This window comes from Rousettus aegyptiacus, unplaced genomic scaffold (assembly GCF_014176215.1).
Source record: "Rousettus aegyptiacus isolate mRouAeg1 unplaced genomic scaffold, mRouAeg1.p scaffold_m13_p_15, whole genome shotgun sequence".
In the NCBI taxonomy this organism is placed as follows: Eukaryota; Metazoa; Chordata; class Mammalia; order Chiroptera; family Pteropodidae; genus Rousettus; species Rousettus aegyptiacus.
The window spans coordinates 56177291-56191269 of record NW_023416290.1 but is presented as its reverse complement, the minus strand read 5'-3'; the positions used below and the strand labels follow the sequence as shown (position 1 = coordinate 56191269).

At 54.5% G+C, this 13979-nt stretch overlaps 1 protein-coding gene across 1 annotated transcript in view; it reads left to right on the top strand.

Annotated features, from left to right (window-relative positions):
- The window catches only part of NDRG1 (N-myc downstream regulated 1), a 40977-nt gene extending 26998 nt beyond the window's left edge, over positions 1-13979 (top strand). The window contains exons 9-16 of the mRNA XM_016145634.2: positions 545-601; positions 3056-3159; positions 4752-4808; positions 5561-5612; positions 6776-6823; positions 7764-7799; positions 9575-9626; positions 12066-13979. Coding sequence (XP_016001120.1) covers positions 545-601; positions 3056-3159; positions 4752-4808; positions 5561-5612; positions 6776-6823; positions 7764-7799; positions 9575-9626; positions 12066-12307 — 648 coding nt within the window. The 3' untranslated portion in view covers positions 12308-13979. The remainder of the gene's footprint in view (positions 1-544; positions 602-3055; positions 3160-4751; positions 4809-5560; positions 5613-6775; positions 6824-7763; positions 7800-9574; positions 9627-12065) is intronic.

Below are 13979 nucleotides of genomic sequence, written 5' to 3'. Positions count from 1 at the left end.
CGCATGTATGGAGCTCCTGCTGAACACCTGGCATTTTGGGAGCTCCCACTGTATACCTAGCGTTTATGGAGTTCCTGCTGAACACCATTTGGAAGCTCCTGTTGCATTCCTAGCATTGCCATTGGACAATGAGCAGGTCTTCAGTGTCGTTAGTAACCTCAGAGTATCGAGAGAGAGGAAACTAGCTTGAGGGGAAAATCCAGAGGCTGGCGCCGGAGGGGTAGTTTGAGGTGAGCAGACCCTGGAGTGTGGACTAGGGGAGCTCAGTGTGCGTTCAGGGAAAACGGACGGGGCGCTCCTTGCGGACGAGTTGTGCTACGGAGCAGACAGAGACAGCTGGGGACGAGCGCACATGTGCCGTGCCCCGGGCCTGATGTCCGGCGCCCCCGGTCCAGGAGGTAACCGAGGACGGGTGACCAAGTCCCCGTCAGGCGGGGCGTCCTCACGCCCGAGTCCCGGCGCCCCAAGCACCGTGGGGTCTGGCTGACCTCGTCTCCCTGCCGCGAACGCCCCTTTCTAATCCCAGTGGTTTTGTGTCCCGCAGATCTCCGGGTGGACCCAGGCCCTTCCGGACATGCTGGTGTCACACCTCTTCGGGAAGGTGAGTGGCGGGGCCTGGCACTGCCGTCCCCTCTGAGCCGCCGTGTGGCCTGGCACGCAGGGCACAGAGAGAACGAGACGCGGGCGAGCGAGCGAGCTCCGTGTGCTGAAGCCACCAAGTAACGTGACGCTATTCAGAATCATCAAATCGCACGTTCTTTCTCTTTTGAACATGCCTTTCTTTTTTGTAAACAATTCGATCGAAGTACAATAAGTGGCGTGTATTGAAAGGGTAAAATCTGACACATTTTGGCTGGCTCGGAAATCTCCCTCGGTTGTCCGGCTTGAGGTGACTCGCTCTGGGTCCTGTGGCCGGTCCACTCACCACTGTCTGCTCCCGAGCGACAAGGCGTGACCGCGTGAGGTGTGACCGCACGCTCTGCCGGCGGAGCCGACGTGTCATGCCCTGCGCGAAGTGTGCCGGCTGCGTCCGGTCCATGCGCTGGTTTCCGGTGGTGGCTGTAACAAAGTGCCACCCACTGGATGGCTGACGGCAACAATGTTTATCCTCTCGCGATAGCAACAACGTGGTTCAGGAGGCCAGGACTTGGAAAGCAAGCGCTGGCCGGGCCACGCGCCCTGCAGAGGGTCTGGCGGAGGACCCTTCCCTGCTTCTATCAGCGCCTTGCTCTTTGGCGTCCCTTGGCTCGTGGCCTCTTACTCAAGTCTCTGCCCCCATCTCTGCGTGGCCTTCCCTGTGTGCGTTTCAAATCTCCTCCTGCTTTTTCTCTTACGAGGATACTTCTCATTGAAATTAGAACATACGGGACAATCCAGGATGATCTTAGCTCAGGAACCTTAACTGAGTTACATCCGCAAAGAGCTTTTTCCCAAATGAGTTCACATTCACAGGGTCTAGGGTTGTGACGTGGACTGGTCTTGGGGGCCACCGTTCACCCTCTCTCCTCTTCCACGCCTCGTTTCAGTTCATGATACATGTTCTCCACCCTCAGTGTATAATCGGAACACGGGAAAAATCAGAGTCAGTGTCTGGGTTTCCTTAGAGGAGCAGCGTCGAGTGTAGGGTGAGAATCTGGGGGTCTCGGCGGACCCACAGTGCTGCAGTTGTGTTTGATCCGAAACCCCAGCACAATTCCTCAGACTATTTTTTCCTGATTTTTTTTTTTTTTTTTTTTTTTTTCCCGAACAGCCTGTTGGCTTCTTTGTTGCCTAAATGCTTGTGGACTGTTTGGATGAAAGCTCAGGCTTGACATCAGCCCCTCGCCTCCTCCCACGCTGGCTCTGGTCGGGCCCGACCACATCGGGCCGTTTCGTGAAACCTGTAGCATCTGCCATTGTACAAACGAGAAACAGAGCCGGTTCCTAACGTGTCTGTGTGTCCCTGTCACACTTAGAAAGGAGCCCGTGGGGAGGGAGGCCGCAGCCTGCCTTCCGCAAGGCTCGGGCTGGCCCCTGCGGAAATCGAGATGGTCCTTCCCGGCACCTTCCGGTTGCGTGAGTTGGCTTTGTTCTGCAAACTCACGACAAACTTTGTTTCAGCTCTCTCCCTTAAAAAATAACGATTGCTAACAGTTGGCATTGATGGTTCCTATTTACAAAGGGCTTTCCAAAATGCACAACTTCTGTTAAAGCCCACAACCTGCATGATATTAACACTCCCCTCCCTTTTTTTGGAGGAAACTGAGGCTCAGAGAGGTTAAGGCACTTGCTTAGGAAGGGGCAGCGATGGAGTTGTCGGGGAGAAAGAAACGCTCCTTTATCCTCAAGGTTCTTTCACGGTCTGATAATTAAATAGACATGAAACAGATTAGTGAGAGGAAACGGCCAAATTTAACTACGTGCATATGTATGAGAATCCCGCATTCCTGAGAGGTTCCAGGGCAGAAAGGGAAATTGGTCGTGCCCAAGGCATTCTGAGCTGGGGATGAGGCGGGGCACCTGGGGGCTTCAGAGAGTCTCTGCGGAGAGCACATTGTCAGTTCGCCCTGCCGGGTGGGTAGGTAAAACGTCATTTTTGGTGCTAACTCTTATTATGGGCCAGGCTCCGAATTTAAGTTCTTCTAGATAGTTAAGGATAGTTAAAGTCTTCCAGGTAGTTAAGAAGTGCCTCTTGAGCTTGCAAGGTCTCGGTTGCCTTTAGCTCAAAATGAGCCACATTCCACTGAGGCGCACCGTGCGGCGGCTTGTTCTGAGCCCCTATGGGTTCTAGATCCGAAAGGACCAACTTCAGGTTCGAACTCTCAAGTCGTGAGCCCAGAAAGGCGCCTTTTGCCCTTCCAGGTTTGTGTGCTTTGCGCTGCTCGCGGATGTTCAGGCATCGGGGGGCAGGGGAGTGGCTCCCACTTTCCTGAAGGCTTCCTTAGGCTCCACAGCAGGCCCGCGGATCAGGCACCGTTACCTTCACTTTGCCCTTGAATAGCCTGGAGAAGGGAGAGGGTCGTGGCCGGCCCAGGGCCACGCGCGCCTGACGGACACCCCCTCTCTCTGACCGCAGGAGGAGATGCAGAATAACGTGGAGGTGGTGCACACCTACCGCCAGCACATCGTGAACGACATGAACCCCGGCAACCTGCACCTGTTCATCAACGCCTACAACAGGTACCCGACGCTGCACGGTCACGTGGTCACTGTTTATGTCAGGCTCCGAGTGTCGGTGAGGGACACGGGGGTCGGAGGATCAGTAGAAGAGGCAACCCCAGAGGTTGGGCAATAGATTGTTAGGGGTGCCCTAAGGGTACCTTGGAAGTAAGGTGACCCCTGGAGTTTGGAGCACTCTGCAAGGAGCTGAGCTGCTGCTCCAGACTCCTGGGGATGCACACACAAGGGGGGACATAGTCATGCCCTCGAAGGGTCGTGAGTACGTGCCTGTGCCCGTGGCTGACCACAGGAAAGCAGATCTGAGGAGAGCTGAGAGAGGCAAAGCCCTGGGGGGCGGGAGGAATCCAGGGAGGCTGCTGGGCAGTGGGCGAGTCGTTCTCAGATCAGGAGCATCTGCACTCGGCCGCTGGCAAAGGCGCAGCCCTCTTACCCGTAACTAGGTGCCAGTCGGGAGCTCAGCTCGGGGAGGGCACAGCTCAGGGCGACCGATATCAGCAAGAAGTTCCGGAATCTCCAGGGAACTCACTCAGCCTGCAGAGCCGGCTCTGCCCTGCCCCCACGGGGGCACAGAGATGAGCTCATGGGCTCTGTCTCTCTCTCTCCTTCCTCGTTAATAATGTGACTTCACGAAGTGCAGTGGTGTCTGTAAGAAAGTCCAGTGTCCATTTCCTCTGCTCATCCTCCCCGCCCGTCCGCGAGGCAGGGAGCAGCACTATCCCCAGCGAGTAACTGAAGACACAGGGGCCGAGCAGTTCATTCATTCGGCAAATGCGTGCTGAGAACCGGAGGGGCTCAGGCTGCCTGCCGGGCAGCAGGCACATGGCAGGGACCGGCAACCACCTCAAGGCCTCACACACTGCTCTGCCCTCATGGAGAGAGCATGCGAGCCAGCTGGCTCGTCCCGAAAACCCTGTGACGAGGGCACGGTCATCACTGATAAAGTGTGAACGTGAAAGCACAGAGAGGTTTAGCCTTCTGCCCAAGGTCACACAGCTAGGAAGTGGAGGAGCATGATTTGAATCCAGCCTGTCTGGCTCCAGGCTATGAGCTGGGAAAAGGCGTCTGGTGTCGGGAGCTGCCGGGTGGTAAGAGGCGTGGGGGGCATATATCTGCAAGGAGAGAGATGGGGGGCGGTGCTGGGCCCACACTGGGCCTCACAAGACTGCAATGGGAAACCCCTGGAGGGTTTGAAACCATCAGGTCTGAGTTCTAAAGAGAGTCTGGGTTACTATATAAAGGACTAAGAGTCAGGGGTGAGTGAGACTCAGACCAAGGGTGGAGGCTGAGACCATTTGGGGGCTGTCCATTGGTTAGGTGGGGCCTCTGACTAGGAAGACAGGAGCTAGGGACCATCTGTGGTGGAGGACATGATTTGTACTCCTATGAAAACAAAAAACCACTTGAGGGACCATGAGGCAGGCTCCACGGGACAGATCCCTGAAACCAACTGTGTGGGCCCCAAGAGGCTGCGAAGTCCCAAAAGCCACATGACTTCACACAGCCAATGGCAGGACCTCCCGGATTTGGCTTCGTGGGAGGGGCTTCCTCCGGGGCAGGGTCTGCTGATGTAATGGTGCTTTTGTCGTCCATAGCCGGCGGGACCTGGAGATCGAGCGGCCGATGCCCGGAGCGCACGGAGTCACCGTGCAGTGAGTTGCTTTTCTCTCCATCGCTTTCGACAGGACGGCCGCCATTGCCCTGGGACATGGCAGTCAGGGAGGACTGGGCGTGTCCTGCCTAGGGACTGAGCATGACCCAATGCCACCCATCTTCTTCCCGTGTGGGTGCTCAGTTCCCAGGTGGCCCCAGAACCTAGGCTGGAGCCTTAGCTCTCAGAGGAGGAATGCTGGCCTCACTTTGGACAGCACTTTCTAATCACCTACTGTATGTCCAACACTGTTAGCTCTGCCTCTCAGAGCCTGGAGATGAATGACACAGGACCCACCCCGCGGTGCTCTATAAAACTGGGAGGAAAAGACCATCTTGGATACAACCGACTTCATTCCACAAGTAGCGACTGTCATTTTATAGTTCCTTGAGCACACCGTGTTATTTGACACCTGAGCTTGGCACATGCCATTTCCTTTGCTAGGCATGATCTTTTTATTTCTTATCTTGATGGCTGGCAAAGTCCTACTCATCCTTCCTTGAGGAGAGGGTGCTTTAAAAATAAAAACATCAAGACATGGAAGTTCTTTGGCTGAAATTCCTACTATGGTGTAAATGACTACCAACCCATTTTATGCTAAGAGCAAAGCAGAGGGCAGAGGGAAGATGCAGTAAAAAGAGCAAAGGGCGCTGGGGAAACCAAAATGAATTTTTAAAGAACCGCGGCAGGCCTGGGCATGTGAGACTCTTCAAATGACCCTTGCGTTAACTCTCCTTCTTTCCCCGACTCCAGGTGTCCCACTTTGTTGGTGGTTGGGGACAATTCTCCTGCTGTGGATGCTGTGGTACGTAGAAATCAGCCACTGGTTTTTGTGCCTGATTTAACAGTCCAAATCTGGCTGACTTTGTATAAAGTCTCCCTGTCCACTTCCTTCCTTCCCCTCCTCTGCCCTCATCAGGGCGGGTGACATCTTCTAAATGCCATATTGGCCTTTGGGTAGAGCGCCCAGCCACTGGCCTCCTTCCCAGGTGACTGCCAGCCCTGGTTGCTTGGCAGTGGGCCCTCGGTCTCCTCTCCCAGGCCCCCTCACCTGCAGATCTGCCTCCCATTGGCTCGTTTCTATGAGAGTGTTTTCCACTTGGCTTTCTGGCCAAGAGACTCCCCTCCTTTCTGGGAGACCTGCCTGGTCATCAGGCAGGACCAGAGGCACCAGGTGGGGATCTGGGCTTAAGAAAGGCTTTCTGGCTCATTTCACCCCTTAATTCCCACCTACGCCATTGTGGAGGCTAAGCATGGGCTACCTTCTCAACATCCCCATGGCTGGAGACATGGGACACTTAGGAGCTGTTGAGCAGAGTCCCATAGTGGTGACGTGCCTCATGCAGTAAGCTGCAGAGGGGGATCTGCAGATGTTCTTTTAGTAAAGACCTGGGGTGTGAATCATGAGTTCCTTATGACCTAACCCACCGGACATAATCATAGGATGCATCAATAGAGATACATTGTTCACATCTACTGTAGGCACTTTGAACACCACAGGTTACGAGTTGGTAGTCTGCCTGGTTCTATATGCACTTTTAAGATGCTCATGACAGATTTAAGAGAGAAACAGCTTGGTGGAGGTGATTCCTTGTGAAGAATAGTTGTTGGCCCTGGGGATATCAGACCTGTAGAATCACTGGCTGCAGCTGGTTCGAGGCCATTCATTCATTCAGCAAATATTTCTAGAGCATCTTCTACATTTTAGGTATAATAACCCCTTTAAAAAGATACTGTCCTCATTTTATTGATGAGAAAACTGAGGCCCAAACGAGTTAAGTAACTTGTCCAAGGTCAATAGCAGGGCTGGGATTTAAAGCGACGTCTGTTTAATCCCAAAGCCATGTTCTTCCTTCTAGGCCAGTAGGAACACTGGAGCTTCCTTCCGATGGTGGTGGCGGGGAAGGGGCAAGGTTGTGGCGTTAGCTCCAGGGAGGAGATTACAAATCTCTCTCTTTCCTTGTCCAGGTGGAGTGCAACTCGAAACTGGACCCGACGAAGACCACTCTCCTCAAGGTACAGGGAAAATGATGAGTTTATATTTGTTCTTCCTTAGAAACTCCCATGTTTTCTGCAAAATTGAGTTGTGATTGACGGAGACAGAACTGGTGGTCAGGAACCATAGGAAAAATTATTTAATACATCTGTACAGAAACATCTACTGGGCACTGGTCAGTAGCCCAAGGCTGCAAAGATGAGATGGTCCCTCTCTGGGACCCCCGGAGTCGACGAGCTGTAGTGTGTAGCCCTTGGGATCTGACCCCGGCCTCACCTACTCCCACTGACTCCTTACAGTCTGTTTTCCCCAAAGCCATCCCCACCCCCTCCTCACCCTGCTGCCAAGTGCTCCTGAGCCTGAGCCCAGCTCATCTCCACTTCCAGTAAACGCTCACACGTGCCCGGAGTGGCTTCACTCAGGGCTGATGGCTTTAGGTTTGATGATTCGGTAGGAACCTGGGGATTTACGTCTACCCAGGGTGGCCCGTGAGACTAGAGGTCTTGAGTCTAGTGATTTCTTCTGAGGGAACCTGTAGAGAACGGGCATACAGGGCCTCGCTGAGGGAACACTTCCTGGGCACACGGACCCTGGCTGGAACCTCGCAAGTTCCTCGAGCTCTGTCCAGCCTGGTTTCTGCCTCTCCAACGGGACAGTCGTCCTTGCCAGGGTTCTTAGAGAACAGAATGAAATTATCTACAGGGCCTAGCGGAGGCATACGCCCTCCACCCGGGGAGGGGTGACAGGTGGGACTCACCTGGCATCTCAGAAGTCACGGTTGCCAAGCAGACACAGCTCAGTAATTGCAGCAGCCTTGCTAGGTGGGGTCGGGTGTTTGCCCACCTGTGATAGGCCCGGTGCCCGCTCTGCAGGGCGGGGCGGTGGGCAGGGTGGGCGCCCGCAGAGCGAGGGTTGCCTCTGCTGGGGTGTTTGGTACTAACCAGCTTCCCTCTCTTCCAGATGGCCGATTGCGGTGGCCTCCCACAGGTGTCCCAGGTGAGTCCCACCTGTCGCCACTTCCCAGGTGGAGGGCCTATGCCTCTGTGACCTCTTACTGCTTTCTCCCTCACTGCCTGCTCATCACCCACCTGGCTGTGACATCTGATGACACTTGGTGGACATGTTACTATTTCTAAGAGGTGCTTGCGTGTGAGGACTCATTCGATCCCCCAGAAACCCCCGAGGCACAGATGGCGCGGGGGTCTGCAGGGGTGACGGGAGCTGTCCAGGGGACGCAGCTTGGCCGCTGTGGACCGGAATCTAAGTGTGCCTGACCCCGGAACCGCAGGCTCTCCGTGCAGTGCTGGAGAGGACTCCGCAGTTTGGAAAGGATCGGTCCTCTGATTAATTTCATGTGGCTCCGCCACTTTCGAAGGCTGTCCGATGGAAAAGGGGGAGGGTCTTGGCTGTGAGTCCCCGCTGAGTGGATGACGACTCTGCAGTCTATCTGGGCGCAGAGTAAGATCTAAGCAGCTAGAGCTGTTCCAGCTGAAAAGTCTTCTGTGTGGGGCGGTGAAGTTTTCCACTGGGCGTCTGAAAAAGAGGTGTCTACACCAGCAGATCCTGGGCTTTCACTCATTGACATGGGGCCTGTCTGTCTCTCTGCAGCATTTGACTCTGCACGGACGTGTAGGCGCAGTGGCCTTTGGTGGCTCTCTTAGCCTGTCTGGCCTGTTTCCACAGTGTCTCTGCTCCCACTAGAAAAGATATTTTCGGGAGTTTTATCTGCTCGGCTGTTTTGCCCATTTGATAGCTGGGAGTAGCCAGAGAAGAAAGGGGTGTCCCAGTCGCCCGAGGGAACAGGTGGGCTCCCGGGTGAGCCCCGCTTAGATGTGAGCATGAGGTCCCACTGCACGTTAGTGACGGAGCCGTGTCCCCATCGGCCCGCTCCTAAGACCCCTGCCGAGACGGCGGACTCCAGGGCCCGCTTTACTTTGGCTGGGGAGGGGAGGTGCCCTTTCTCCTTCCCTTCTCCCCTCCTCCCCTCTCTCCTTTTCTTCCCTTCTCTGCTTGAAACGAGAACAGGTCTAGCCCTGGGCACAATTAAAACGTGGCTTCTGTGCCGTGGCGGGAGCGGAACTAGCCCAGCCTTCTAGGAGGCGACCCCGGGTGGACCGAGTACCACGCGGCGCCTCCTTCTCCTGCCCTGGCAAGCTGGGCGTCTGGTTGCAAAGGACATTCCCGCCCGTCATTCCATTTGATCCTTGCAACTGTCCCTAGAGGTAGGAAGAGCAGGCATTTGACCCAGCACTGATTAATTATAGAACTTTGGATGGATTATTTACCTCTCCAAGGCTGTTTAGCTATGAAATTCATGTAACAGTGGCGCTAACCTCTTAAGGCCGTTGTCAGGAGAAAATGAGATAACGTTACAAAGCCCTTAGCACGGTGAGCGGCACGGGATGCTTAGGCCATCGCATTGTAGATACTATGGGGGACACATCACGTATCTAACGCAGTCTTCTTCACAGAAACCCTCAGGAGTAGGGGTGGCGCTCTGTCCATATTTTACAGGGGCAGAAACTGGCTCGGACGGGACATGCACCTTGACCGAGCTCCCCCAGCTCTGACTTAGACTTCTTCTCCCCAGCCGAAGCTCATTTAGGTTCTTGTAATTACCGCGCCGCCGTTCCTTTACTCTCACGCATTGTCCTGTCAACACGTGGTGGCCTTCTTTCCTGGGCGAGCTCCTGAGCGGAAGTGACCACGCACTCAGCTCCACGTGGCCCCCTCTGGCGACTGACTGCGCTGTCTCCCCTTTTCTCTTACAGCCGGCCAAGCTTGCCGAGGCCTTCAAGTACTTCGTGCAGGGCATGGGGTACAGTAAGTATGGCGTTTCCCGCAGGCGGTGGGCCGAGGGGCGGGCTGTGAGTGGGAGAGTGACACTCTCAGCCAGGGGTGGACGAGTGTTCCGGAGTCACACCAGGATGTGATCTTAGACTCAGGTGAGGACCGTCCCTTTAAGCCCCAAGAAGACAGCAAACCGTGAAACCGTGAAAATCTTTTTCATTTCGCTTGCGTGCTTTCCTGAGAGAATTCCAGTTGTAGTGATGCTAATGCGGCTGCTGCTGATGGTGGTGATGATGATGATGATGATGTTGATGGCGGTGATGGTGAAGATGGTGATGATGAAAGATAATAAATCTTTTATTATTTTCTAGTTTAACCATCACAATAATCCTGTGAGATGGCCTTATCCTCGTTTTGCAGATGGTGGCACAGAGGTTTTGAGAGGTTAAGTGAAGAGCACAGTGAGATCTCTGCAAGGTCTTTGAAAACCGTAAAGCTCAGAGTCTCTGGCTGATAAAGTTGCTCATAGTCAAGACAGAGCGTGTCCTCGTTAGATCATTAGATCTGGGAGTTGAAGGATAAAAAGCAGCGTGGTTTAAGGACTCGCCGCTTCCTGCATGATGGTAATAGTTTACCCAGACACAGCCCTTTTTCAGAAATGCAGTCCCATGACCCAGACAGACAATCCCAAATGTAAGTGCTCTGTTGGGCTGTGTACGCGTTGGCGTGACAGCCGTGGTCCTAGCCCTGATGTGGTCCTTTGGGCTCTCTCTGCCTGCTGCCCGGACTTATAATTTATGTGCCCATCTTAACTAGGAAGACTTTGTATGTCTAGCCTCTTTCGCTTTTTTTCTCTCGAGACTTTAAACAGTTTGCTTGTTCAAAATCAGAACGGTATGTTTGGTAAACTGACCACAGTCTTAAAAGCGGCCTCAGCCACGTTTAGTTTCCAGGGAGGCTGAGAGTGGGCGAGCCTGATTTATGTGCTTTGGGCAGGATCCATCTCCTAAGGTGACCTCTTTCGAGCTGCTTTCGCTGTGGGAAAGCGTGCAAGAAAAGGCAGTAATGAGACAGCCGCTGGACAGGCCGCGTCCACCGTACGGGGCGTGAATTGCAAGTCATTGGTCTTGGCCTTCCCTGGGTTCGGCTTTCGGCTCTGCAAGTGTATTATGGGGAGGAAGCAAGCGAAAGGCAGGCCTTGTTTATCCCCTCCTATCAGCCAAAGCGTCCTACAGGTTATGAGGGAAGACAAGAAACTAGAGCCCCAGACAGAGGCAGAGACCGAAGAGAAAGCAAGTAATCATTCATTGAGCGCCTGCTCGAGATGGCGGGCCAGTCGCGAGGAGCCCTTTGCATCCTTGACACTGTCCTGCGGTCGAGAAGGGAGTTCTGGACAGCAGGGATTCATTCTCTGGGTGGGAGTCTGCCCCAGAAAGCCAACGCCTATGCCATCGAGGGAATAATGCTCTCAGCTGCCTCGGCGTATGACATCCGGTACTCAGTGTGGCTTTTGCAGTGATGCCTCGGTTAGCTGGCGCGTTGGTTTCCTGTGGCTGCCATTAATGGACCCCTACTAACTGGGTGGCAGAAAGCAATAGAAATTCATCCTCTCGCGGTACTAGAGTACTAGAGGCCGGAAATGCAAAATCAGGATGGAGACAGGGCCGTGCTCCCGCCGAAGGTTCTAGAGGGTTCCGTCCTAGCCTCTCCTGGCCCTGGTGTCACTGGCAGTCCTTGGCGTTCCTTGGCTTGTAGCTGATCACTCTCACCCTTGCCTGTGTCCCCACGGTCCTCTCTGTGTGTCTGCGCCTGTCCCCTGTTCTTGTAATGCCGCCGGCCGTTGCATTAGAAGAGCTCGGCTTAACCTACTGTGGCCTCGACCTTAGCTCAGAATAGCTATAAAGACCTTTCCAAATAAGGCTACGTTTTGAGGTTCCAGTTCACGCAAATGTTGGGGGGACACTATTCAACACAATACAGCTTGGGGGACCATCTCGTCTTCTCGCTACTTTGTCAGCCACCTGCTGTGTGCAAGGGTGTTTTAAGCCCCAAAGAACAGACGGTGCCCTTGATAATACCTGGCGGCCCACGGGCGGCTTCCGAATCCCAGTGCCGGCTGACAGTACAGGGTGGCGGGCGTCCACGTGAGCACTGATACTGTGGAGTCGATGTCGGAATTGCCGTTTTCCGGAGGGCTCGGAAAGGGACATTCCTGAAGTCACACAGCAGGTAAACGAGGGGCGGAACAGGGATTCGGAGCCAGCTCTGGCTTCCTGCCGCTGTGTGACTGCAGGCCGTCTTTACCCCGTCTGGACCTCGCTTTCCACCTCTGTGAGTGGACACAGGGCCGGGCTGCTGTGAGGATGGACGGGGCTCGGAGATGCTCGGCCAGGTCGAGCAAGAGCCGCCACTGGTGTGCAGGCGCCTCTAGCATTCTCCCGTCACGTAACTGGCTCTCGCCTCTCTCTGCAGTGCCCTCGGCCAGCATGACCCGCCTGATGCGCTCCCGCACGGCCTCGGGCTCCAGTGTCACGTCCCTGGAGGGCGCCCGCAGCCGCTCGCACACCAGCGAGGGCACCCGCAGCCGCTCGCACACCAGCGAGGGCGCCCGCAGCCGCTCCCACACCAGCGAGGGCGCCCGCCTGGACATCACCCCCAACTCTGGTGCCACTGGGAACAGCACCGGGCCCAAGTCCATGGAGGTGTCCTGCTAGGCGGCCCGTGTGGACATCTGCCCCCTGGACTCTGGGATCGCTGTAGCTGCCCCCTCCTCCAGCCCCCTCCCGTCCCCCGCCTGCCACACCGCACGTAACTTGGTATTAATCCAAAGCTTATTTTGTAAGAGTGAGCTCTGGTGGTGACGAAGTTAGATGGGGTCTGTCGAGGGCGCCCTTTCCGAGGGGAGGGGCGGGTGGACCAAAGGACAAGGAGCATCTCAGTGTCCTGTTTTCATTACGAGCGGCCTAGTGGCCAGTGTCTTACCCTCTCCCAGAGACGCCAAACTGCCAAAAACAGGAAACACACTAGCAAACACTTCATACATTCGAACCTCGGCTGACCCAGGGCATCCTGGTTCCAAGGGGCATTTTTGTTGAAAGCCCCGCCCACCCCCTTCCGGTTTCCCCTCCACCTGGAGAAAAATGGACCCACTTCCTGGAAAGGAAACTTTTCTGATTCAGAAAGGAGGAGAGCCAGAGATCATGGGTTGCTCTTTTTCCTAGGCCAAATGGGAAGTGGGGAAAAAATGGTAGAATTTATGTGGAGGCTAGAAGAGTTTGGAAAAGCAAATCTACGTAGTTAACTTGAAATTGATTTTTAAAGTTTTTGCATATATACACTTTTAAATGCCGAAGCATACAAGCCTGCCTGCCTTTCTGGCATTTCTTCAATAGACACGAACGCGGCAAGAAAATCTCTGGCTTTGCAAAGAAAAGGTCTCAAAAAACGTTGGTTACCATGGATTTAAGGCTTTGGCTGTGCTACCTGCCTCCTCCTCCCTTCTCACCCCAAATACACGAGCGGGTGCTTACTGCATTCACGGGAAGATCGTTTAGAGTTCAGGTGCTTTCCTTGACGTGGAGGGGACGTCCCAAACAGCCGTCGCTGGCCGTGATGCATCTCCACGCAGTGGGAGCCGGGGGGTGTCGGGGTGGGGGCGGGGTTCGGGGACTAGACGTAGGAGGTTCCTTGTGGTGGTTGTGTTGGAATCCAGTGCAGTCGTGGTTTCCATTGACCCCGCCCTGGTTCCCTGGAATCTTGCGTGATTGATTTAATCCAGCTTCCAATCTTTGATAACTGAGGTTGAGTCTGAGCTCGACAGCCCCGCATTTCTGGCCTGGTGACATTCCTGGATCTTCCGATAGAACCGTTCGCTCTTGCACGCGGTGGGGATTCAGGCGGGCAGTGGTGGCCGAGAAGACGGGAGATTCCGGAATGTATATTCCATGCTGTGTCTTTCCCTCTCCCACCTTCCCCTCTTCCCTGCCCCTCTTAACTTCCTCTCTCTGAATGGGGTGGCACCACTGACATTTGGGGCAATGTCAGCGTAGCTGTAAAGTTCCTGTACTACTACTGCCTTTTGAATTTTCATTCTGGCTAACCATGGATCTTCTTAGAGGACGTTTGATCAGAGTGATGGGCACATTGTGAATCAGCTGCTGGGTAGAAGGAAATAGTTACGCCTTCTAGGTAGCTCGAGGGGTAATGTCTCAGTTGACCTGCCACCTACCCCTGAGAGGCTTCCCGCGACCTTGCGCAGAGAGGTCAGGGGTCAGGGAAGGAGCAGCTGAATAGAGACAGGAAACTGTTGTGTACAAGTCTTTCCAGAGGAGTTTCTTAATGAGATATTTGTATTTATTTCCAGACCAATAAATTTGTAACTTTGCA